Source organism: Elephantulus edwardii, unplaced genomic scaffold, assembly GCF_000299155.1.
Source record: "Elephantulus edwardii isolate Elephantulus edwardi_28Jun2011 unplaced genomic scaffold, EleEdw1.0 scaffold00004, whole genome shotgun sequence".
NCBI classification, from domain to species: Eukaryota; Metazoa; Chordata; class Mammalia; order Macroscelidea; family Macroscelididae; genus Elephantulus; species Elephantulus edwardii.
In genome coordinates this window covers 17,885,050-17,909,286 of record NW_006399754.1, presented here as the reverse complement: position 1 = coordinate 17,909,286, position 24,237 = coordinate 17,885,050, and the positions used below count along the sequence as shown (strand labels likewise).

The following is a 24,237-nucleotide window of genomic DNA, read 5'->3' as shown; positions in this document are numbered from 1 at the left end:
CCACAAGCCTTTGGGATTGTCTATAAAATGTACACAGCAAAGGAAAAAAGCTCTATATTTCCCTAAATTTGAATCCCCCAGCCACTCCTGGAGAGAAATATGGGCAGTCTCCAAAACCTAACAGAGTCTTTCAGTGTCAGAACTGACTCAAGGGCGGTGAGTGTATAGGACGGGACCCTGTGGCATCGTGGATTATGATTCAGGCAGCTGATCAAAAGGTCACCAGTATGAGTCCACTAAATGCTCCACAGGAGAAAGATGGGCTGTCTCCTCCCATGAAGAAGAGAAACCAGATGGGAGCCTCAGAAACCCAATAGAGTGTTCCTGGGAGTCAGGATAGATAGATAGATAGATAGATAGATAGATAGATAGATAGATAGATAGATAGATAGATAATAATGATGTAATGATGATTATGGATAGATGGATGGATAGATAGATAGATAGACCGTCAAGTGGAACTGACTCATAGCTGACTGTCCCGCAGGTTTTCCAGTATGACACATGACAGGAGATCGCCCGTCTTTCTCTTGTGGGGCATCTGGTGGATTCTAAGTGTTTGTAAGATGATAGTGCAGCTGTTTACATTCGGTCATCAGAGCTCCCTATTATATATCCCTTTATATGCATATATAAAATCAACTCCTGTGTAGAAATGGAAGAAACTTAAACTTTATCAAAGATTCTGGAGATTTAACTCTGTTTCCTGTAATTCTAGTGAAGACACTGTCTCTTGATACATAGAAGGGAGAGTGAAGCTTCTAAAAACAGCACTGTCTGCTTCACCCAGAGTGAAGCCACCCTGGGACAGAACTGGCAGCTGAGTCCCTAAGATCATTATAATAAAGAGTTTGATTTCCCATGGCAGTCCTAATTGTGACATGAACAGCTGTCAGCAAGAAAATTAGAGACGCTGTCATTCTATAGATCCTGTGCACATTTGCGTGTCCTATTTCCACACCAATGCTCGAGAGAGTGTCTACAGAGCATTCTTCCAGGGGAGGCTTGCATTCCACCAAGGGAAGTAGCTGGAAATATTGGGCTTATATGTTTGTTATACATGAACAGCCTTTGCCTTGATAACAATACTCCAGATGGGTGCTGATGGAGAACCAAATTCAAGTACATGAAAGCCCGGGGTACAAAGCTTATTTTGTTCTGAAATCCTCTTCTGAGGGAAATACTGCTGTTGACTGTGACCCATAGTAACTCCAGGGGTGTCAGAGTGGAATTGTGCCTCACAGAGCTTTTAGTGACTGATTTATCAGAAGTAAAAAGCCTCAGTAGTTGTAGTGGCGTAAGCACTGGACTGATAATCAAAAGGTGGAGACTTTAAACCCTCCAGGTCCTCCACGAGAGAAAGCTGAAGTCCTCTGCTCCCATAACTCCTTACAGCTTTGGAAACCCTATGGGCAGTTCTGTTGTGTCTTACATGGTCACCATCAGTCAGAACTGAGTCGTCAGCACTGGACTTTCTAGGTGAACTTGACCCAACAACCTATCAGAGAGCAGTCAAGTGTGTTAAATGTTGGCGCTATACAGGAACTTCAAGGGGATTCTTAGAGCCCCTGTTTGTAGTGTGAATTCTGGTGTCACAGCCTATAATGTATTGCCCTGCTATCTAAAAGGGTGCAAAGCTCCAACAGTTTAAATCCACAGCTGCTCAGAGGAACAAGGATGTGTATTCTGTTCCTGTTGGGACAGTCACTGTGAATCAGAATCTGCAGTGAGTTTGGTTTTAGGTTTGAGATGTTGTTTTGGATTTTACCCCTAGTTTGTTTTGAACCTTCTGGATGTTTTTGTTGTTGTTGTGTGTTGTGTGCCATTGGGGGTTGTGGAGCAGCTGGTGAATTCCTATGTCTTACCTTTGGGTTGGCAGCCCAGTCTCTTCCTCCTTAAGCCACCAGGGCTCCCTTTGTTTTAGGGTAAAATGAAGAGTTGTGACACAAAGTCAGTCCCTCCACATCTCGAAGGCTAATTTGTCCTGTTGTATTAGATTTGTTTGGGCTTAGCTTATTCTTCAAGATAAGCACATCTGAGGGACTTGAGGGGGAGGGATTGCATAACAATGAGTTTTTCTTTCTTTTCAAGGAGAAGAGGGAGTTGGGGAGGAGAGGGTGGACAGGGAGAAAAGTGCAACAATGAATGCCTGGAAACGCTAAGTCTCTGTAAACTTTCATTTAAATTAATTTAAAAAAAGGAGAGGAAAAAAAACAACCCCCAGTCAGGCCAAATTTAAAAAAAAAAAAGTGAAGAGATGAAAAGCTTAATAACAAAAAGGGGCTTTTCATTGATTGTTTCATTGATTTAATTAAATAGAGGATGAAACTATGAACTTTGATAAATATCAATAGTTATAGAAAGGCTTCAGGCCTTTTGTTCATAGGGTCGTTATGATTCATGCTTGATGGCAATAAACAACAACAACGAGTTTCATGAGAAAGAGAGAAGCCACAGTGCAGCGAGCAGGTCACAGCTCAGTGTGAGGAGGAAACTCACTCGTCCTATGCTTCTTGCAGGTCTTTCAGGGGTGCGGCCAGCCCAAGCCTGCTCCTGCCCTCAGGTCTGCCCGCTCTGCACCCGAGAACTTCAACACGCGCTTCAGGCCCTACAACCCCGAGGAGAGACCAACGACGGCCGCAGGCACGAGCTTGGACCGGCTGGTGAGTCCCCACGGGATGGAGAAGCCTGGACAAGCTGATTGTCCCTGGTATCTCCTTCTCAGCGTCTGCCATCTGCTTGTAATTAGAATTGTCTCAAAGTAGCAGGACCTTTCTTGCAGGCTATCAAGTGGATTTTTTTTTTTTTAATAAACCATAAACTATTAATCCACACTGCTAATGGCCAGAATTCAACTGATGTTTCTTCTGAAATATTGCTTGGAAAATTAAATAACTGTTACCAGTTTTCACAGAGACACTAGCATACTTCCTATTTTTCTGTTTGCTTTTATCTATATTTCCTTTAAATGGTTTTTTATTCTGTTGTGATACAGTGAAACTTTTTTTTTACAACTCCCTCTTATGTATAAACTTTTAATTTGAAACTCCCTACAAGGAGACCCCAAGTGAATGATGCTACCTTTCTCTCTTTTTCATATATGTCTTTAAAAAGTTTCAGTCTTTAAAAAGTTTCAGTCTTTAGATATAATCACTCTTTCAAAAATGTGTTTTGGGCTAAAAAGGAACTATCAATAAGGTAATTTATTCCTAGGCTACCACCATAAATAAACACATTTTAATGTGTTTTAAAAATCAAATTTTACTGTAAAAAAATTAAAAGCTTATCATGACAAAGAACTATTGCCTGGTTTGCTGTTCTCGTATCTTCTGTGGATAGTGCAACGAACAGCTTATAAACCTGTGCTGATTAGTGCTGCTAACACTGCTTTGCCAATTATCTTTATGTAAAATTAACAGATGACAGCCTTGAGGTCAGGAAGCACCTGAACCAGATCTGATTGGGTCATATAAACTCACATCTGATTATGAATACACTTTTATTGGACACTGTTAGAAATGACTTTATCATGTTAGCTAATTCCCTTCTGGAACTCATAAATTCAATTGTTTGGGTGTGGTCTCAAATTAAGCACACCTCCACTTTTCCTCAACTGTAAAAGATGAAATTTCTTTTGCAACATGAACACCTCTCCCTGAAATGTAAAAATGGACATATAAACCCAGGAGTTAATTGTTAACCTGTGTGTGTACTTGAATCAGGTTTTAAAATGTCAGAGTGCAGTTTCTGCAAATCATACTCTTTCTTGGTGCTTTGAGCTCTAGAGAAGAGGCCAGCTCAGGAGTTAACCACTGAGTTATCTAATACACAGATTTAATACTGATTATGAGCAAATAAAGAACCCTTTTATTTAGAGTAGTTTTTAGAAACAGAATTAATAATTTAACTACTCAAAGGCTTCAGCCTTCACATTGGTTATTTCTACCCTGCATTTCATTGTTTCAACAGAAAGCTTAAAATCCCATCCCATTTTATTTTCCAAACAGCCAATTATTTTGTCAAACAAGTAGTTGTTAACCATTTGTTTGAAGTACAATGATGGTTTGATTAGATTCCATTGATTGGGTTTTTACTTTAAAAGCTAATGTGTGTGTCAAGGATCTTCTTACAAGAATAAATGGTAAGTGTGTATCTTTTTCTAGACCCATTTCCGTTGACTCATACAATTCAGGTTTTCAAAAGGTTCATCCACTTTCATTAAAATACTGGGGTACATTATTCTGTCTCTTAAAATTGTCCTGAATTTAAGCAACATAATGATACCTATGACAACTAAGTAATTTTTCCCCTTTGAAACGGGGAAAGAGAATAAATTCTCTGAAGAGAATAAATAAATAGACACTCAAAAAGGAGAAATGGAGCAAGAAAAATCTTTTCCTCAAGACAACAATACTTAGTTTAGCACAAACCTAAATGAAGCATAATCAACCTTTTGAGATTTTCACATAAGGATTAAAATCTGATACGAATGAAAATTGAAGTTTGAACTTTCTCTTTAATAGGAACTTCTCCAGCAATCTTCATAATGCTCCCCACAAAAAAAAGTTGCTGTTGCAAAATAACAAACTCAATTTGGATCTTTGCTCTATGCATCAATAAAAATATGCTTTGATCATTTTTTTAAATGACAATGCATCGTAATTAAGCCAGTGATCATGGGTAAAATGAAGAAGCAGACTTTCTATGTGTGGGATCCAAATAAGAAGCTGATATGATTCAAACATACCCTCTGCCATCACACAGCAGTCACTTTCTCCCAGGAGTGACCTGAGGGTCTGTGTACGTGAGCGTCGAGGCTCTTGTCATTACATTATTGAATTAAATGATGATTCCTTCCCAGATTGAGCAATTCGTAATTCACAGCCAGTCTCAAACCCACCAAGAGCTACTTCCCTCAGCTTCCAAGAACAAGGAGGTTTTTCCATATCAAAAGGAACTGTACCAAGGCTGTTCTTTAAAACACAAGCTAGGCCCAAAGCTAATATCAGAGTCTCTACTCCAGCCTATGGGGGTCCCTCAAGGCTTTCCTCCCTCTGAGCGCTGGTACAGTTCTGAGCAGTGAAAGGGTGACACAGTTAGCCTTGACCTCTCCCTGCAGTGCCAATGCCAGACACAATCAGCTTCAGGATGGCTGTGAACGGTCCTGGGGTTCTGCCATACATCACCACCTATTTACCTGTTTATAAACGAGGTTCATGTTACCCTCTCCAGTTGTAATTTTCCCCTGCAAAGATGTTTCCCGAGTATGTATAAGAAGCATGTGTCCCCCACCAGGAGCCTAATTGGAAACTCTTTCTCCTGAATGTCTAAGTCTTTTAGCAGAGAAAATGCTTCAAAAGAAGGTCTCAAAAAGAATGATCCAGGCACCCCAAACCCCTTGCCAAAAATCAAAACAATTCATTTACAATGTTCTCAGAAAGCTGCTGTCCAATACAGTTTAATTTAAAATTGTATCTGTGCTATTAACTTGGAGGACTGCAGGTAAATATTTTCACATTAGTTGTATTCTTTATGTAACCTGGTAATTGTGGGGTTTGTTTTAAAAATAAAACTTCTAACCTCAAACTAGGTAAACAGTTCCTAAAATATGTATCTTAGAGATTTGAATAGGGAGGAGGGAAGGCCAACAAATCAATCAAACCAAAAACTGTCTCTCTTAAAAATATAACAATTAACTTCTCATGTTTATAAAAACATTTAAATTCTTTACCATCTAGAAAGCATTCACATTTGTTTCCTTAAAGATCTCTGGTGTAAAAATGCAGCTGACACAATCAGAAGCTTTAAGTCGTTTTCCCCTCAAGTTATTTTTGTCACCCACTGGTTAGTTAATATATTTATATAAATTCAGCTGCGGGTAGAAAGTCAACTGGCTAGAGAATGCCACAGTCCTTTATGCCAGCCATCAGGACTGCTGGAATTAGCCAGCAGCTGATTTAACAAAGTGGTCTTCTGACCCCGTGACTCTCTCCTGTTAACCACAGAAGTATAGCAGCCCTTTGACTGAGCTGGCTGTCAGCGATTTTCATTTCAGGAGGCCACGAGTGACTGTGGACATCCAGAAAGAGAAGGGTTCTAATTTTTACCCCATAAATTGTCTTCAACAGTTCAGAGTCAAGCTATTAGTTGTTTGATTTTAAAAAAAAAAATTCCAATTTGCACAAAGTGTGGACTTTGAAAATGAGCCAAAACAAAACTAGCTCACCTTTTTTTAACGATCTGAGCATCCAAAAGTATTTCAAATTATCCCCTATAAAAGACAATTAATTATTCAGTTCATATAATTAGAGCCCACCCTACAAATGGGCTCCTGAACTCATCTGAGCAGGGAGTGAATCTCTGTTCTTTTCCTCCAACGGGGTTCCTTAGGGCAAAAGCTTACTTGAAATCGTGCATCTTATAGGAATGTGTTTTATGAAAAGGTTCTTTTTTGAAAGCCAGCCTTGGAAGTTAATTCATCAAGTTAATGAATCTCCTGTAAGTATTCAACATTGTGCTGTGCATGTAGATTTCTTTCTGGTCATTGAGGGGGGAATTTGGGGCAAAGGTGGGTGGAGCCTAAGAAGCTGAACGTTATGCCTGTTCTGTACTTTTACGTAGAGAATAATCTCTTTTTCTTTTCTCCTTTAAATTTGTTTTTCCTCTTGCTTCCCAGAGGACTGTGTGGAAGACAATGCAGCATAGTGTAAGCTTCGGTCTTCTTCCTCTTCCTCACCTCCCATCTGTCTCTGTGCAGTCGTGTCGGAGTTTCTGAGAAATCACATTTCCACTTTCCCTTCCAAACTGTCTGGGGAACGAATCCAGCATTGCACATGGCCAACTCACTCTGTGATTTCCTCTCTGCTTGGTGTTTATGGTTAACAACCATTTTGGTATTCTTTCCCAATGCAAGACTTTCAATTTAATCTTTGTGTACGACTATCTCATTTGGTGGTTGATTTAAATTCTATCCCAATGTTCAGACTATGTGTAGTCTGCCTAGAAGGAAAAAAAAAAGAAAGAAAGCGAGCTCTTCTCTGATTGAATATATTGCCTGTTTTCTTCTCATGCTGGGGGAATAATTACCTCACTAATAATAACAGCAAACCGACATCAGCTCTCATGTGTAAGGAGCTCATTTTTCCGTTGCTGGGGCATAGAGAACAGGGCTGGGGTGGTAAGGAGCGCTTTCTGCTGGATGTTGTTTATTCTTCGGCCCTCTCCTTCCCTCCTATTTTAATTTACTGATTTCTTTTAGAGCATCCAGGGAAGGAATATTGATTTTTTTTTTTTTTTCAAATCCAAGGTGATTTGTTCTGGGGCTGAGAAAAGCACCTAGGATATCTAGGTTGACTTTTTATCTTACTCAAATAATTGTTGAATGTCATTTACATAATACTGTTTCCTGCTGGTGATATTGTTTGTTAAAGATTTGATGTTGTTGTTGTTGATTGCCTTCGAGTCGAGCACGACTCGTAGTGATCCTATGAGCAAAAGGCCAGAAGCACCTCTACAACTATCGACATACATAATATCATGGGCTCAGAAGGAGAGAGTAACCCTCCTTTGAGGCCCAGCCTCATCGCTGTCCAGTTGGAATCAACTATTCACGGACTGTGCATTGGGTCTCCGAGGCTGTAAATATCACAGGAGGAGACTGCCCACTTTCCTGTAGTGCAGTGCCTGGTGGATTCGAACTGCTGGAGGGACTCAACCTCTGGGTTAGCAGTGTAACTCCTTTGGACTAGGCTACCAGAGCTCCCCTCTCCTTTGAGGATTACTCGTTTATTCATGCAGCACAGTGTGACATCAAGGGAACAGATGTCTCTGTCTGACCTTAAATCCAGGCAATGGCAACTCAGTGCCTAAAAGGGAAACTTTCAAAATTTTTAAAGAAAGAAAGAAATAGTTCCCTGTTAAGACCCTGAGTAGTGTCCCACTCTTCACATCAGCTATTCGGATAAGAGAGAGAATGGAACTGGTGAAGTCACCATAAGGCGCTAGAAGAGAGAAGCGTGAGACTGGGACCGGGAGGATGAGGGTGCATAGCTTTGGGTCTCCTGATATTAAATGGGAAATGGAAGGAAAGAGCATTCTGGTTGGGACAAGCCATGATCTGTTGGTCAGACTCAGGGACTAGGCTAGTCGCCCCAGGTCCGGTGGTGTGAGGCACGCTCTTCAGCACTTGGAGGGAGCAGCAGGCAAGGGTTCAGACTCTTCACTTGTGGGGAATCACAACCTCACTGAATCGCAGAGAAAATTCCCTCAAACACGCTGACTTCCTCGACAGCTCTCGAGGGAACGCCCACCATGGACTGGTCCCTTCTCTGCCAGACTTCCTTCTCTGATGGCCAGCTAGATTCTTTATCTAGTGTCATAAAAAAGACCTGTCAGTTTTTAATATGATTTTTTTTTCAAAAACATAGTGCGAGTTCTAAAACTTGTGTGTTTGCCGTGGATGGGAAGCACGTTACCAATATTAGCACCTTTATATTTAAAGATTTGCAAAATATCAAATTACACACTTTTTCCCCCCTCCTCTCTGAGACACAACTAACAAAGCTCTCTGGCATCATTTCCTACCTGCTAGCTAATACCAGTTTCAGAGCAAAATGCAGGTCATAAAAATGTTCTTCTGCATCTCTTTGGGGCCATTTTGGTGTAATTTAAGAAGCCTTGGTTGTAAGGATGGAGGGAAATGTCTGTTGTTCATTCTAAATTGCTGTGGCATTTCATTGTCGCCTCAAAGGATTCGGCATCCAGCTAAGTCCACTGCTTTGCATTTCAAAAGGATGTCAGGATAACTGCTTTATTCTCTAGAGCAGCAGCCACTGTCTTTGGGTTAAACAGAGGTTTCTCACTCTCTAGCCCCACCTGGGCACATACAAACACATGGACTTTTACCCTCGGTCTTCCCTGGGCCCAAACCAGAAAAAGTAAAATCTCAGGAACAATGGTGATCTAGATTCTCCACTTTAATTAGTTTTCCAAAGAGTAATGGGCCCAAGCCAGATTGTTTTCGAGCCTCTGTTGCAGCTGAATAAATTATGCCCCATTCACTGCCGCAAACAAATGGCAGCATCTCTACCTCCTTCAGACAGTGATGTGCCAAGTCTGGCCTGAACTTGTTGACTTGGGTGCTGCAAATCCCCACCATAGTACCCTAGTCTCGTTTTCAATGAGCCCTTGGTAATAAATAGCGGCAAAGTGCAGTGAGCATTCAAACGAGGGAGAAAACACAGAACTGAATCTGGATCCCTTGGCTTCTTCAGTCTTTTGGATGTTGTGCTTCTCCAAACAACAGGAGCAGCGTCTGGTGGCGTGAGAGGCACCTGTCACAGCCTTTTCCCCTTTCAGGAGACCTGTGGTTGGGGTGGTGCATGGAGATATCATTATACTCATACAGAAAACGGTGCTCCCGCTCTGAGATACACAACTAATCCCAAATACATTCTGGTCCCAGAACGTGCATATCAAACTCAGCGGATGGAGCGCTGGTGGCATAGCCGGCAGGGAGTTGCAATGTTAACCCAAAGACCAAGTTTCTCTGATGGTTCCTATCCAGCAGCCCCTTTAAGGGAACCTCTCCGCCACTGGAGGGTCAGCTGGGAGTCAGTTCTGACTCCAGGACAAAGAGTTTGAGGTCCTTGATGCAATGTTAGAAACCTGGATACAATGCCTACTCTTTGATAGACTTTGTCTTCCTCTTTTTTTTTTATGGTAACAGATTAATTTATTTATTACTTTTTCCATTCTATATCATCAGGAGGATTGATTTCAACTTAAAAATATGTATGAAATGCTTCACAAATTTGTGTGTCATCCTTGCGCGGGGGCCGTAATAATCTTCTCTGTATCGTTCCAATTTTAGTATATGTGCTGCCGAAGTGAGCACATTGAAGATTCTCACCACTGGGTGGTTTGGCAACATCTTTTTAATGTTATTTTATTATTATTTTGTGTGTGTGTCCCATCAAATCGGATCTGACTGGTACAGAAGGAGATTGCCCCTCCTTCTCCAGCAGAGCATCTGGTGGATTAGAACCACGTACCTCTGGGATTGCAGTGCTTTTTTGTCCCAATATAGCCCAATGGACATGGGCTATGTTTTACATCCTCCAGAAGCATTTCTTTCAGATGTGTGGGAGAAGAGTGTAAGGAGGAAGAAAGCATTTCAGCTTGGGCAAGGTCATGTTTCATTGCATGTGGCCATCCACTGGGAGGAGAAAGGGGATGAATCAACACCCTGACTACATACTTCCTAGGAGAAACTCAAGCCCACTCTGTCTTACTGCCTTAAGATACCTTCAGAGAACCTTGTGAATCCAAGATTGTGAATCCAAGAAACAAAATCAAGCCATGCTGTGTATTTCAAAGGGGGAAATCGTTTCACACCTTCCACTGGGTATAAAGAGCCTGCAATTAACTGCCTCTGGAAACCGTGGGAGGGTCAGCTATGGGTCGGTTCTGACTCCGCGGTACACAGGAACAGCAGTCCTGTTGGCATTGATTTTATCACCCCAATCAGTGTCAGCTCTGGGTTCAATTCTTTGTCCTCGGAAACATTTAAGCAGGAGCTTTGGTGAACTTCTGAGTTTGTCATAATAATGAAATATTGAACTCTCAGCCCCAAAATATGGCTCTGCAGATTTTATATGTGCTTTTATGGTATATCAATATGCTTATTTTCCCCTTCAGACTTAAAAATTTCTTTCAGAGTGTGTTGACTTCAGCTAAATCCAGATTGATGCATTCTAAAAGTATCAATCCATCAACAAATGTATTTATTGAGTTCCCTTTGCTCTCTAACACTTAGTAAAAGTATCACAGAGCAATCTACATCATGGCACGTTGTTAGGGCAAACAGTTCCAACAGGAAGGGTTACTGTTTGTTGTAGGAGTTGTAGCTTCTGTGCCCAGTGGAAGAAGTATCTAAATGTGAACTACATGGCCATGGCAACCCTAAAACACAGATGAGAACATTAGGGGGCAGAGTCTAAGTGAGAGGGGGTGAACTAACACAGGCCGAGACAGGATGATGTCAATGTGATGTGTGCGGCCATCGGCAGTGAACTGCTGTATAAAAACTGTTCACAGGGGGGTGTGTTTACTGAGTATATTTTCGCCAAAATAATAATGACCCCAATAATCAGGAGTTTGGCTGTTTGCTGCATCTGGATGCAAGTCCTGATGGACATTTAAGGGAGAGTTTTTGCGGTTGTGGTTTTTTGGGGTTCATGTTTGATGTGTATTACTGCTCTCCCCCACCCCAAGAGCAGGTATCTGAGACTTTGTCTAGAGTAGAAGTCTGCTCAAAGGTGTGGTTTTAAAACCCTGCAGAGGAAAAGGATGAAACTGCTGACTGAGGCTTGGAGCCTCCATTTTCAAATGAATATTCCTTGAATGATAACAGCAGTCTTGTCTATTTGCTGAACTGAACACTTGATGTTGCCGTGATACTGCACACTGTTCCATATTCTTGTCAAATACCATAATGGTTACCCATTGTGTACAGTGTTTGAGCTTCCAGATTGATTTATGCTGGGAAGCGGGAGTGGCATCCACTTCCTAAACTGGATGCCTCTGCAAACTCTACAAACTCTCTAAATGGTATAAATGTACAGAAATGTTAGTTATAGAACAGAGTTCTGCACAGACATGGTGTTAGTTATAGAACAGAGTTCAGGTCTTTTGTGCAAAACTTGCTCTCAGTCATATTTGACTTGACGACACTTAACCACTGCTAAATGAAACTCGTGCTGTTATGTCTGGAGGAACACTCTTCCACTCTGCACATCACTCTTTGTCAATGTGCTGTATGAGGTAACCTGGGTTTGCTGTGCTGCTAAACCTTGTACCATTAGGGTATCAAATACCAGAATGTTTTCCCAATGTGAACAGTGTTTGTTGGAGCTCCCAGTTGTAAAACAGGTTTGGAAGCAGGAGTGGCATCCACTTCCTAAACCACATGCCTCTGGAAACTTTGTGAACTTGGAGAAATGATGATAGTTATAGAAAGGCATTAGGTCTTTTGTTCATAGAGTTGCTATGAGTCGCGCTCGACTCGACAGCAATCAACAGCAACGATAATAAGCACTGTTGACGAGCTGTTTAACTCTCCTTGTCTCCTGTATTGTTATGTGCTGTTGATTTGGAACCAACTCACAGCTGCTCCTCCAGTGGGTTTTCAGAGTCAGTTCATCTCAGAGGAGCAGCTGGTGAGGTAAATCTGCAAGCTTTTGGGATTACACAACAGCTTCCTTACCCCTAAGGAAGAGTTCTTTGTCTCCTGTAGGAAACAGTTTTTAGTAGAGCCTCCTACCATATTGCAAACCAAAGACAGGTCAAGTCACTGCCATCAAGCTAATTCCAACTTGTGATAAGCCTCTGTCAGGCTTTCAGGCAGTAAATCTTCATGGAGAAGACCGTACTGTCGTTCTCCTGGATAGTAACTGATGGATTTGAACTACTGATATTTTAGTAAACAGCTAAATACATAACCTACTGCACCAACAGGGCTCCTCAGTCTATGTCTGTGGTTTTGTTTGGTCTCTGTTGATGCCTGGCTACCCTGTGAATGACAGAACCAAAGCTGGGCAAGCCTGAGTGACCCTCATGGGCTCCGCTGGGCAAGCCTGGTGCTTCAGTCATGGTAACCATCTCTTTCACTGAGAGTCTTCTCTATAGCTGAGCCTCCTTCCCAATCATGACGTCCTTCTCCAGGACGGACACCTCCTAATAATGTGTGCAAAGCGTGGGAGCTGAAGCCTCACCATCTTGCCCCATAAGGAGCACTCGGGCTGCTCTTCCCCAAGACAGATTTGTTTATTCTTTTTTCAGTCCATGTTGTGTTCAATATTCTCTGCCACTTCAAATTAATCTCCTCTTCTTAAGTCTTCCTTATTCATTGGTCAACTTCCAAATGCAAATGAAGCAATTGAAAATACCATGTTAGCATACAATAAATAGGTGGTGGTTGTTGTGTGCCGTCAAGTCGCTTGCAACTCATAGCGACCCTATGTACAACAGCCCTACACTCTGCTCTGTCCTGTGCCAGTCGCACTGTCTCTGACACTCCCATCCTGATTACCCCAGTCACTGAGTCAGTCCACCTCATAGAGGGCCTTCCCCTCCTGTGCTGTAGGAAATGGTTTTGTTGTGTTTTTTTCAATCTAAGATATACTCCACCATTAAAGAATATGTGAACAATATAGTAATTAACAGGTAAATACTCACAGATATGCATGAGTGCTAGTGGACTCCATAGCACATAACTACAGGAGAGATATATGCAAATGTTGTTGTTGTTTATTGTCAGGTCAGAACCAACCCATAGCTGACCCTCCAGTGGGTTTTCAGAGGCAGGTGATCGCAGGGGAGGAGGTTGCCCATCCTTCTCCTGTGGAGCAGCTGGTGACCTCGAACCATGTGCCTTTGATATTGCTGCACAGCTTATTGCCACTAGGCCTCCAGGGCCCGCCTTCTATGCAAATAGAGAGCATTAACGTGTGTAGCATACTAGACTAGATTGTAGCCAACAGCTCATGCACCCTTCTAACCCAGAGGTTTCAGTCAAATGTGGAACGAATCAAACAGCAGCGTTCTTGGCTGCCACGCACCACCCTGATGGAAAGTTCATCTGCACATTGTGCACAGTCTGCATCCTATATAGGCTGCAGATTTGGTGCTTTGGTGAGATGACTATAAAAATCTGAAAGGATGCATCACCCTAAACCGCTCAAATCATACCTGTTGACATAGTTATCCATGAGAGAAATCAGTTGACATAGGTCTTTTATTAAATTCTTGAACAGCTTACAGAATCTTCTCCTGGTCGTGGAAGAGCTACAGTTATTTTTTTTTTTTCTCTCAGAGTTTTCTGAGATATTCACACCACAAGTCCCCAGTGTGATGTTCACCGTTATGAGAAAGAGAGCCAAAGAAAGGGGATATTTCATAAATACCAGTTTTGATGTATTTGCTGTATAATCAATCAACCTTTAGCAGACTCTGGGGCCTATGGGATACATTTGAAAGCTGTGGGAATTTGGCTATTCCCATAACATACTTGGACACTCTTTACTGCTAGCAGTAAACCTCAGGCATAAACATTGTAGAGAAAACCAGATGAAAAGGAACCCGTTTGATTGAAAATTGACTTTCCTTCATAAATGTTAAAGGTAGAAAGAGATCCGCAGTGCACAATAATCTTATTACTTAGGTTCATTCCTGGTTATTATTGTCAAAGGTTCTGACTTGACGGTTATTTTTGTACACCTAAAAAAGACTAGTTCTGTTATTAAAAAAAAATAAGTGTGGTTAATAACAAATGAGGCAATGGCACCATTATCACTCCCTTTCTGTGGCTATTTTACAGAAGTTTTTTTGAAGTTAGATTTGTAGAATATCTCCAGACGCTTTTCTAATATTCTATCAATTAAGATAGAATAGGAGAAATATTGCAACCATAAACATCAGATCTCAGTGGCTCACAACAGCACAACTTATTTTTTTTAAAAAATTAATTTTAATACAAGTTTACAAACTTAGGGTTTCCAGTCATTCACTATTGCACTTTTCTCCCTACCAACCGCTACCCCCAATTTACTCTTCTTCTTGAAAAGAAAGAAAAATTCTTTCATTGTTATGCAATCCCTCCCCTCCATGTCTGCTCCACTATGCAGCCTTCAAGCTGGACTTCTGTAATGACAAGAATACCCATTCATTTGTCCCATTTAAACAGTTCTCTCCCTCATCTGTTTCAGTGCAGTATACATCATCCCTCCCCTCTTTTTCTGTCTTCCCTCAACCCTGATGTCAGTCCCATTTTACAAGTGGCCCTGTGCAATATTTGTCCTTTCGTGACTGAGATATTTCACTCAGCATAATGTCATCCATTTTGTATAATATTTCATGAGTTTCTTGTTTTTCAGTGCAGCATAGTATTCCATTGCGTGAATATACCAGAGCTTCTCTATCCATTCATTTGTTGATGGGAACTTGGGTTGTTTCCAGCTCTTTGCTATTGCGAACAAAGCTGCAATAAACGTGGGTGTGCATATATCTGCTTGGGTGGTGTTTATGGTTTCTCTAGGGTAAATTCCCAGTAGTGGAATTGCTGGGTCAAATATTTTCAACTTTTTGAGAAAGCGCCATACCACCTTCCACAGTGGTTGCCCCATTTTACACTCCCCCCACAACGGTGAATAAGGGTTCCAGTTTCTCCACAACCTTGCCAGCATTTGTTGCTTGCTGTTCTGTTAAATTTTGCTATTCTTACTGGGGTGAGAGGATTGGTTTTTTTTATTTTGTGTGTGTACCGTCAAATTGGATCCAACAGGTACAGGAGGCAATTGCCCCTCCTTTTCCAGCAGAGCATCTGGTGGATTTGAACCGCACACCTCTGGGATTGCTGTGCAGCTTCTTGCCACTAGGCCACCAGAGCTCCCTCTCATAGTTGTTTTGACAAGCTTGTTTCTTGTTCATGCCACATGGCCATTACATGTGCCTTTTGGGTTAGCGATGTATGATCATCACTCCCACTCCAGGACACAGGGTGACATTGTCATTGTTGTCAGATACCACTGAATTTGCTAGAACCTGTAGAAACACTGTGAACACTTGACTGAATCCTTGCTCTATCCTAAAACATCCTCACCATCTCTACAATAGTCAAGCTCACTGGTGCGGCCATTGTGTCAGTCTATCCCTGTCTATTCCAGGCCACATAATGAACTACTCAAGACTTTAATTAATCCAGAGGTGAAGGAGAGAAACTCATGGTTGAGTGTAGGCTTCACAGCTTCTGTTTGAAAAGTTTTACAAGTAGAGAAGCTTGTTGACTGGAGTCACAAGATAAGCTGTTGCTTCCTGTTTCTTATTTGCTGATCCTTCCTGTTTATAAGATCACATCAGCCTCAGAATTTGAGATAGCAAGAGAATGTTTTCTCTGAGATACACACCCACTGTTAAAGGGAGAATACTGCCATTTACCCAATAACCTGCATCTTTGTTCTGTTAAATAATTCCACATTTATTTAGGAATATTTTCCTAGTTTATCCACAATGTGTGCTTAATGGAATTCCCTCTGATTATATTCTCTCAATCCAACCAACCCTAGATCTAGCTATCTTAACCCCTACAGATGCCCTTCAGGAGCTTCCTCTCTTCTGCTGGTCCTCGTTTTCCTAAGGCCCAGTGCTTCCTGACAACATGCCCAAAGTATGTGAGACAACGTGTCGCCTTCTTGCTTCTAAGGAGCACCCTGGTTACACGTCCTCTAAGACAGAGCAGCCGTTATCTGCTTCAGCTGTGGAGGAAATAGAGAATGTGACAAAGGTGGCTGATACAACCTCTACCTGGGAGGGACACATCATACTGTTCCCATGTCCACCAAATCAAGTTTTATGGCCAAGCAGGAGTAGAAGTATCGTGCAGGAAATAACACAATAGTCTTGTGGGGAAAAAAATCAAATTGTCTGTTTCATTGAGCAAAACAGTTATTTAAAGTGTTAAAAATCAATTCTGTTACCTTGATGTTGAAGGTACACCTCACCTGAGCCATGATCAGTTCCGTCATGTCAAAGCTGGACAGCACGAGGAAGGCTAAAGAAGACTCCATCTATGTCATGGACTGCTGCACGAACAAGCACATCTGTCCTCAAAGACTAGCCAGAGTGTTTCTTAGAACTAAAAATGGAGAGACTTCACCTCATTGACTTTGGACAAATCATCACAAGAGACCTATCACTGGGGAAGGTCATTATGACCAGTGCAGCAGAGGTTATAAAGAAAGGAGTCAGTCAGTCCATGAGATAGTGTGAGCCACAGTCACGGCCATGAGGCTTCCTGGAGCTTCAAAGCCACCAATGTCTCTGAGAGAGAAAGATGGGCAGTCACCTCCTGCGTTGTTTACAGCCTCGGAAACTCAGTGCAGAGTTGGCCATTGACTCAACGGGAGTGAGTCTACTTGAGTTTGAACATGTACCAAAGGGGCTCTGGTGGTGTAGTGCCAGTGGGTGTGTTGCCAACCAAACATTTAGAGGTTCAAAGGGGACTGTCCCCTAAAGATTTACAGCCCTGGAAACAAGATGGAGGGCCATCATGTGTCAATTTTGAGGTTAATGTGTACCAAATATGGATAATTAGGACATAATTCAAGAACTTACTGTACTAAAACCAAAAACTCAAATCAGTTTTAGTCTAATCCGTTCTGATTGGTGATGGTCCCGTGTATTACATGTTAGGATTGGTCTCTGTAGTGTTGACTCGTGATGGCCTTGTGTATTACACGTTAGTACTGTTCTCTCTTGTGTTGACACACGATGGCCCCATGTGTTACATGTTAGGAGTGTTCTGTCTCATGTTGACTCGTGATTACCCCGTGTGTTGCATGTTAGGAGTATTCTCTCTGGTGTTGACTCATTGTGGCCCCATGTCTTACATGTTAGAAGTATTCCCTCTAGTGTTGAAATATCTGTGACCTTTCAGAAGCAAATAGCCAGGTCTTTCTTCTGAGATGCCCTTGGATGGGCACCTACCACTACTCTTGTAATTAGTATCTCTGCCCTCAACTATGTGCACCACTCGTGGATGGATAACTTGCATCAAAGAATGCTCTGGCAACAGTTTTTCTGCAAATGAAAGCTGTGAACCCTCTGTGAACCTTGGAGAACACAGCTTTATTTTTTAGAATCCTCAGAGAAATTGAAGCCCTTGTTTCAAGGACAGAACTATGCTACACTCAAAATCGAGGAACTCTCTCTAATTCGCGTTGATTTCTCTCAGAACATGCCTATCTAATCTACCTGGACTTTAAATTCAGTCATAATTCCAGAGCAAAAAAAAAAGACTCACCTCACATCTTGAGGCAGCATTTGAAGGAGGATAGAGAAGTTATTGCCAGTGAATAAGGAAAAGCATTAGGGTAACAAGATAAGCAAAGATCTTGTTGTTTTGAATTTTTTGTGTTTTGTTTTGTTTTTTTTTACTTCCAGCACAAAATGTAATGTCTCCCAGATCGAGCAATGATGTGTTTTTAAATGAGGCTTCAGTTCTGCATATTGTGAGTGTTGCTCTTGTCTGACTCCATGTCATGTCTGCTTGGTCAGAGCCAATGTTTCTGTTCTTCTTTCTGGGTCAACCCGATGAAGTAAATCAAATCGCTCTTCCTTCCTCTCTCTTCCATACACCATCATTTAGAATCACCAAGAATTCCCATTCTGGAATCTGCCCTTGTCTTCTCCTTTTACAATCTCTGCTGGTGTCTGAGCAGCAGACATAAAAGAGAACACTTTTCACAGATAAATCAGGGATATCGGCCCAAGGGACAGCAACAACACACTTATTAATTGCAACACAAGGCTTAGGCATGTGCAAACCATGACTCCAGCATGGAATTATTTGTAAAATCCTAGAGCTTTGATTGCACAGGAAGAAAAATGACAATATATGTTCATAAATATTTTCTGTGTCATGAAGGAAGAAACCATTGAACAGGTGACTTTTATTCTAAAGGATTTTGACTGAAGCAAGGTCCAGGAAGCAGCCTGCCACGATTTCACTGAAGAACACTCATCTCTGCACGTGAAAAGCAGCGCTGTTCCTTGGCGAGCTCTTTGCAGCCTCTCGATGCTAGAGAAAAAGGGTCAACACTGAGCTGCTAGTACTGCTCTGGGAAGGAAACATACAGCCAGCAAATTCCTTAATTGATCTCTTCACAGAAAGTCCAAAAACCCAGAGGCTCTTTTTAGTGCAAGGCATGTCCATTCTAAAATGTCTTCAGTTACTTAAGGGGGAAAAAATCAAACACCCTCCGCTCAACAGTCATCAAGGAACAAGAAATAGTTCATTAGTGTCTGAATGGTGAAGACTCAAAGGGAAGGACTCTCAGCCGCTCACTGGGCAAGTTTTCTTGACAAAAGAAAGAAATAAAGCATTCCTTGTGGTGTTTTCATAAGCCTTTTCCCTCAGTATGATTTTGCAGGGTGAGAAAGGAAACTAAGCCGTTGAGGAATATTTTTGAAAGAAGCGAGTTTTGGATAATTTGTATCTAACCTAACAACAACAACAGCAGGTCAAGGAAGGGACCAAATGGAGTGTGTGTTTCTTTCTTCATTGTCCTAGAGGTGAAGGGTCAGAGAAGGAGAGGAAGACCCTCAATCAAGAGGGTGGACACAATGACGGGGCAATGGGCTCCTCAGAGACGTCGGGATGGTGCGGGATATAGGGCAAGGTTCTGATTGTTGTTTAGGGTGGCTTTGAGTTGTAGTCCACCACAACAGTAGACTCAGATGCAACATTCCTAACAGAAGGTTGGTGGTTTGAGTCCACAGAACAGCTACACAGGACAAAGCCCTAACTACCTGATTTCAAAAAGATTGCAGCCACAAACCCCTTTGGGGTGATTCTGCTTGGCTTAGTGAACCCAACTACAGTGCTCCTCTCTGTCCACTGACAGCCAGAGTGGACAACCCAGAGACAACTACTGTTGTTAGTTGACTTAGTTTTGTCTTGGCTCTGTGTGTGTATGTGTGTGTAGCCTGGTGGTATAACCTGTTAAGTGTTGGGTTGAAGATTCAAGGTCTCTGGTTCAAACTCACCAAACAATCCTTGGAAGGAAGGTGAGGCAATACAGTAGGGGGCTGCTGTAAGTCAGAACCATTTCTATGACAGTGGAGCATGTTTTAACTCAGTTATTATTATTTATATTGCCATTTTCTTACATAGATTTAGTCATATATCCGTAGCTCTTATTGGTTGTTTCTTTTATCATTTCTTCTTGCCATCAGAATCATAACTCATTTTCTTTAGTCTGGAATACATACTCTGGAATTCCCTTTACTGAGGATTAGAGATGAAAATAACCTTGATTGCCATTTTTGGAAGACAGTTTTGCTCAATATGCAATTTTAAGCTGACCTCACTTCCTCTGTGTACATTGATGGGCATACTTCACTGACTCCTGTCTCCTGGTTTCCCTTGTTGCTGTTGAGACCAGAAATCAAATTAACTGCCATTGAAGGATTCCAACTCAGTGTCCCTCCACCAGGTTTCTGAACTGTAGGTCTTTACAGAGCCTCCTTCTCCCATGGAGTGACTCATAGGTTTGAACCATAAACCTTCTGGTCTGATACTTTGAAGTCTGAAGTATTTGCTGCTCTGATATGACTGGTATTTCTGTAAGCTTTTGCATGTGGTGTTTTGTTTCCTTATATGTATTATATTTTGCTTGTTTGTTTGAGGTTTTGTAAACTTATATTTCTTAGCATTTAATCAACAGAAAGTCTTTGAGAGTGTATTGAGACTGTACTTTAACTCATCAGAGACAGTGCGATTGGCACAGGATAGAGCAGAGTTTAGGGCTGTTGTACATGGGGTTGCTGTGAGTTGCAAGCGACGCGACGGCACATAACAGCAACAACAACAACAACTAAGGCTTTAATTTACTGGAATCTCCGTATTATGTGATGGGATGCTGAGACAGACTTGCCATCTTGGGGAAAGCCTGCACTTCACTTCCTGCCTCTCACATCCACCCTCCACAGCTGTGAAAACCAAATTCTATCTCAGGACTTTATTTTCTTCTCTGAGTTCCAATTTTTACTTAGCTTTTTTACATTTGAGGATTTCTTACTATTGGCCAATGCACTGATCCTTTAAAATATATTTTCTGTGTTATTTAAAGCAGTTTTTGCTGGTTAGAGCAGAAAGGTCAGTATCTAGTCTGCCATACTGCTATAGCAGAGTTAGAAAGATCCACACACCAAGTGAACTCAGGATGATCTCCCCCACTAGCCTTGTGTTAACATCCTTTGACCCTAGATGTTGTTTTGGATAACAGCAATGGAACAATTTTCTTAGTTCTGTTCTAATGAGTGTTGAAGAAAGTCCTGTTGTATTGGCCTCCATTGTTGTTGCAACTTCCAGACTCACCTTCAGAAGTGGGGACTGGTCCAGGCGCATCCTGAGTTCCTAGTGCACAAAGCCAGCAGCCTCGTCTCACAACTGCACAACATCCCGCACAGCATCCCAAGCCTGCCAGCTTCACCCACCACAGAGCAAAATTCCTCTCAACAACCCCACGTCTGTCATTGTTGCAAACTTCCCCCGAATTTCTGCCATTATTCTTTCTTTCTTTTTTCTTTGAGTTTAACCAAAAAAATGCCACATCCTTTGGAACTTTGTCTTTGTCATTGTCCTTTGGAAAGGCCAATATGGTACCACTTTCATCCTGTCTCCTTGGCAACACCTGGAAAAACTTTGCTCCAGATGCTTAAATAACCCAGGCAGATAAGCTAACAGGATGGCGAGCTGAGCTGGTTAGCTCACGAAAGCCTTTGGGAGCTCATTGTGAAGAGCATTTCGTACAGGGGAAATGAACCTCACACAACTACTCGGAACTGTTTATCCAACTGCTAATATGCTCCTAGCCATGCACAGGATCATGTTTTCCAAACACTAGGTCTATAAAATTTCATTTAGAATAATAACTAACCCCCCCAAAAAAAAACCCAACAACAACAAAAACGGAAAAAGGCCCCCCAAAAAGCCCTCAGTGCCTTTGAAGTCCCCCCATTGAGTTTCTAAGACTGTCAGTCCCCAGCAGGAGATTGCCTATCTCTCTCCAGCAGAAGTTTGGGTGGATTTGAACCTCCAGAGAAGCAATCAGCTCTACTCGCTTCTGACCACTCCACCTTCATTGCCTCCTTTTTCATCTGTTAAACAGATCCAACTGTTGGATTTAGGTTATCTTGTTATGGTGATGGCTGAATCACCTAATGTATGCAAAGCTCTTAGCTTAGCCACTGTGATTATCAAGGTGGGTTACTGATGTTACTGGTAATAATGGTGATAACAATAGTAGATTAAGCTTGGCTGTTATTACTGTTGTTATTGTTATATGCCATCTAGTCAGAGGTGACCCATTGCTGAACCTCCAGTGGGTTTTCACAGGTATTAAATCACATGAGAGAAGATTGCCTATCTTGCAGAGTGTCTGATGGACTCAAACCATGTGCTTTTGGGATTACAGTGCAGCTTCTTAGCAGTGGGTCCCCAGAGATCCCAGTTATTACTATTAACATCCGATTTCAACTACTTCAATTATTCAGTGCAATGGTGACCTGAACACAAAGCCTGTACTTAAACTTCTTTGTCCCGCCCAAAGACATTCCATAGTAATGCATCTGGCTCAGCTTTGTTCTTCAGCACTTGAGGGTTGTTGTTGTTTGGTGCCGTCGAGTCATAGACGACTCATAGCGACTCTATGAACAAATGGCCTGAGCACTGTTCGTACATAGCGTTTCCCCAGGCAAGCCATTTCAGAAGTGGATGCCGCTCCTGCTTCCAGGCATTTAAGGGTAGGTGGGGGGAATTGGCAACACACCTGAGCACCAGCGGAAAAGGTTGATGGTTCAGTGGTTTCAACTTACAGCAAAAAGATGTGGCAGTCTGCTGCTATGAAGATTACAGCCTCAAACTCTGCAGGGCAACGCTACCTGCCCTAGACTGTGCTGTGAGCAGAAATACCACTGGAGGCAGGGGTTTTGAAGACTGCTTCAGACAGGCAGCTCTAGTGCTTAGTGGTAAGGAGTGGCACCGCCCACCTCGCCATCATTTGGCGTCACCAGAGAGATGGGCACTCTCCTCCTGCTTCTGAAAACACGCTGGAGGGTCAGCTAAGAGTCCGTCTGACTAAAAGGCCCATAACAGTTCCTCCCTGCTCTAAGGCAGTCACGGAGGACCAGGAGGGAACCAGTTAACACGGGCTTTGGGTATTGTTGCTGAATAAAATCTCACTGCAGCGACTGCGATGAGACAGCCACTTAGCAAGATTACAATGACAAGCCCCGGTGTGAACATCTGGGAGGCTCATAAGAGATTCAAGTGACAAGAGAGTGTTCCAAAAGGATTCCTCTAAATGGTGCTTGGGAATAACCTCGAAGGACGACTGGGCACAGTGACCCGGCCTGAGAGGAACACACAGCCCTGGCCTCGTATCGCTGCCTGGACCCCCAACTCAAAGACTTCATACAACGGACAGAAACAAGAGCAGGTGGAAGTACTGGTGGAGGAGATGAGAAAACCAAATTAGGTGGTTGGATCAGACGTGAAGGTGAACAGCATTTGAAATTGCCTTTAAAAAACTCGCTTGAAGGTGACGACTGGGACAAGTCACTGACAGTAATTTAACTGTAAAATGATCAGCGCTTGGGGAGTAGATTTGACTATGGGGAATGACAGAAAAAGAAGACGATGATGAATCTTGCAGCTATTTTAAGCTCTTGCTATCTTCCCTCAACTTGACCTGCCCCTGTACGAGTAAAAGGAGAAAACAGAGGCACCAGGTTATGAAGATGTGCTCTGTAACATTGGAGCCAGAACAAGAAATCAGGTTTCTTGCTTCCATATGGATTTGTGTCCGTTAAATTGCCTCCCTCCCTGCCTTTCTCAAACATGTAACGTAGCTCCAGGTGGAAGCAGGTCTGCTTAACAGTCTGTCTTGGTCCAGGAAACAAGAAGAGAGATGCCCCACCTTTGTGGAGTGCTTCAGAACAGATGGAGTGATTTCACTTACCAAGCCACATTTATGAAGCTTGCAGCCACTTGAGCTGACTGTAATGTTTCCCTGGAGGCAGCCTCTGTTTCTCAGAGGGCTGGTACTCAACCCCCCTGATGTCTGTGGGCGTTCCACTGCCATCAAAGTTCAAACAAGAGGTGGACAGGCATTTTAGGGGGTTTACTGCTATTTTATTCCTTCTCTGTCTCCACAATACTTCCATAACACCTTGTTTGAAGAAAAAAATAGGAGGAGGAGGCAGGACTCCTGAAATTATACTCGAGATCATCTTTGAACCTTAAGCTATTAAGTATGCCTTGAAGTCTTCTTAAAACCAAATAGCAGTTTACTTCTCTATTGTTGCTGTTTGACTGTGGCTGACTCAGAACAATGGGAATCCCAGAACACTTGATTGTGTTTATGGGAAACCTCTAATTCGACCAAGAGGCAGTTATCAGAGTAGAGCAAGGAAACAGTACATAGTTTAAAATTGGGTAGGGTGTACGCCAGTGATGTGTCCTATCTGCATATTTTTTCAATCTATATACAGAACAATTATCTGTGAGGCGAGACTCTATGAGGAGGAATGTGGCATCAGAATTGGAGGAAGATTCATCAACAACCTACATGAAGCAGATGACATAACCCTGCTTGCTGAAACTGAGGGCACCTGAAG

The 24,237-nt window shown here is 42.2% G+C and overlaps 1 protein-coding gene across 1 annotated transcript in view; it reads left to right on the top strand.

Annotated features, from left to right (window-relative positions):
* Window positions 1-24,237, top strand: part of GPC6 (glypican 6) — a 1,593,112-nt gene that overhangs the window by 1,445,294 nt on the left and 123,581 nt on the right. Inside the window, exon 6 of the mRNA XM_006879575.1 lies at window positions 2,520-2,663. Within this exon, the coding sequence (XP_006879637.1) occupies window positions 2,520-2,663 (144 nt within the window). The remainder of the gene's footprint in view (window positions 1-2,519; window positions 2,664-24,237) is intronic.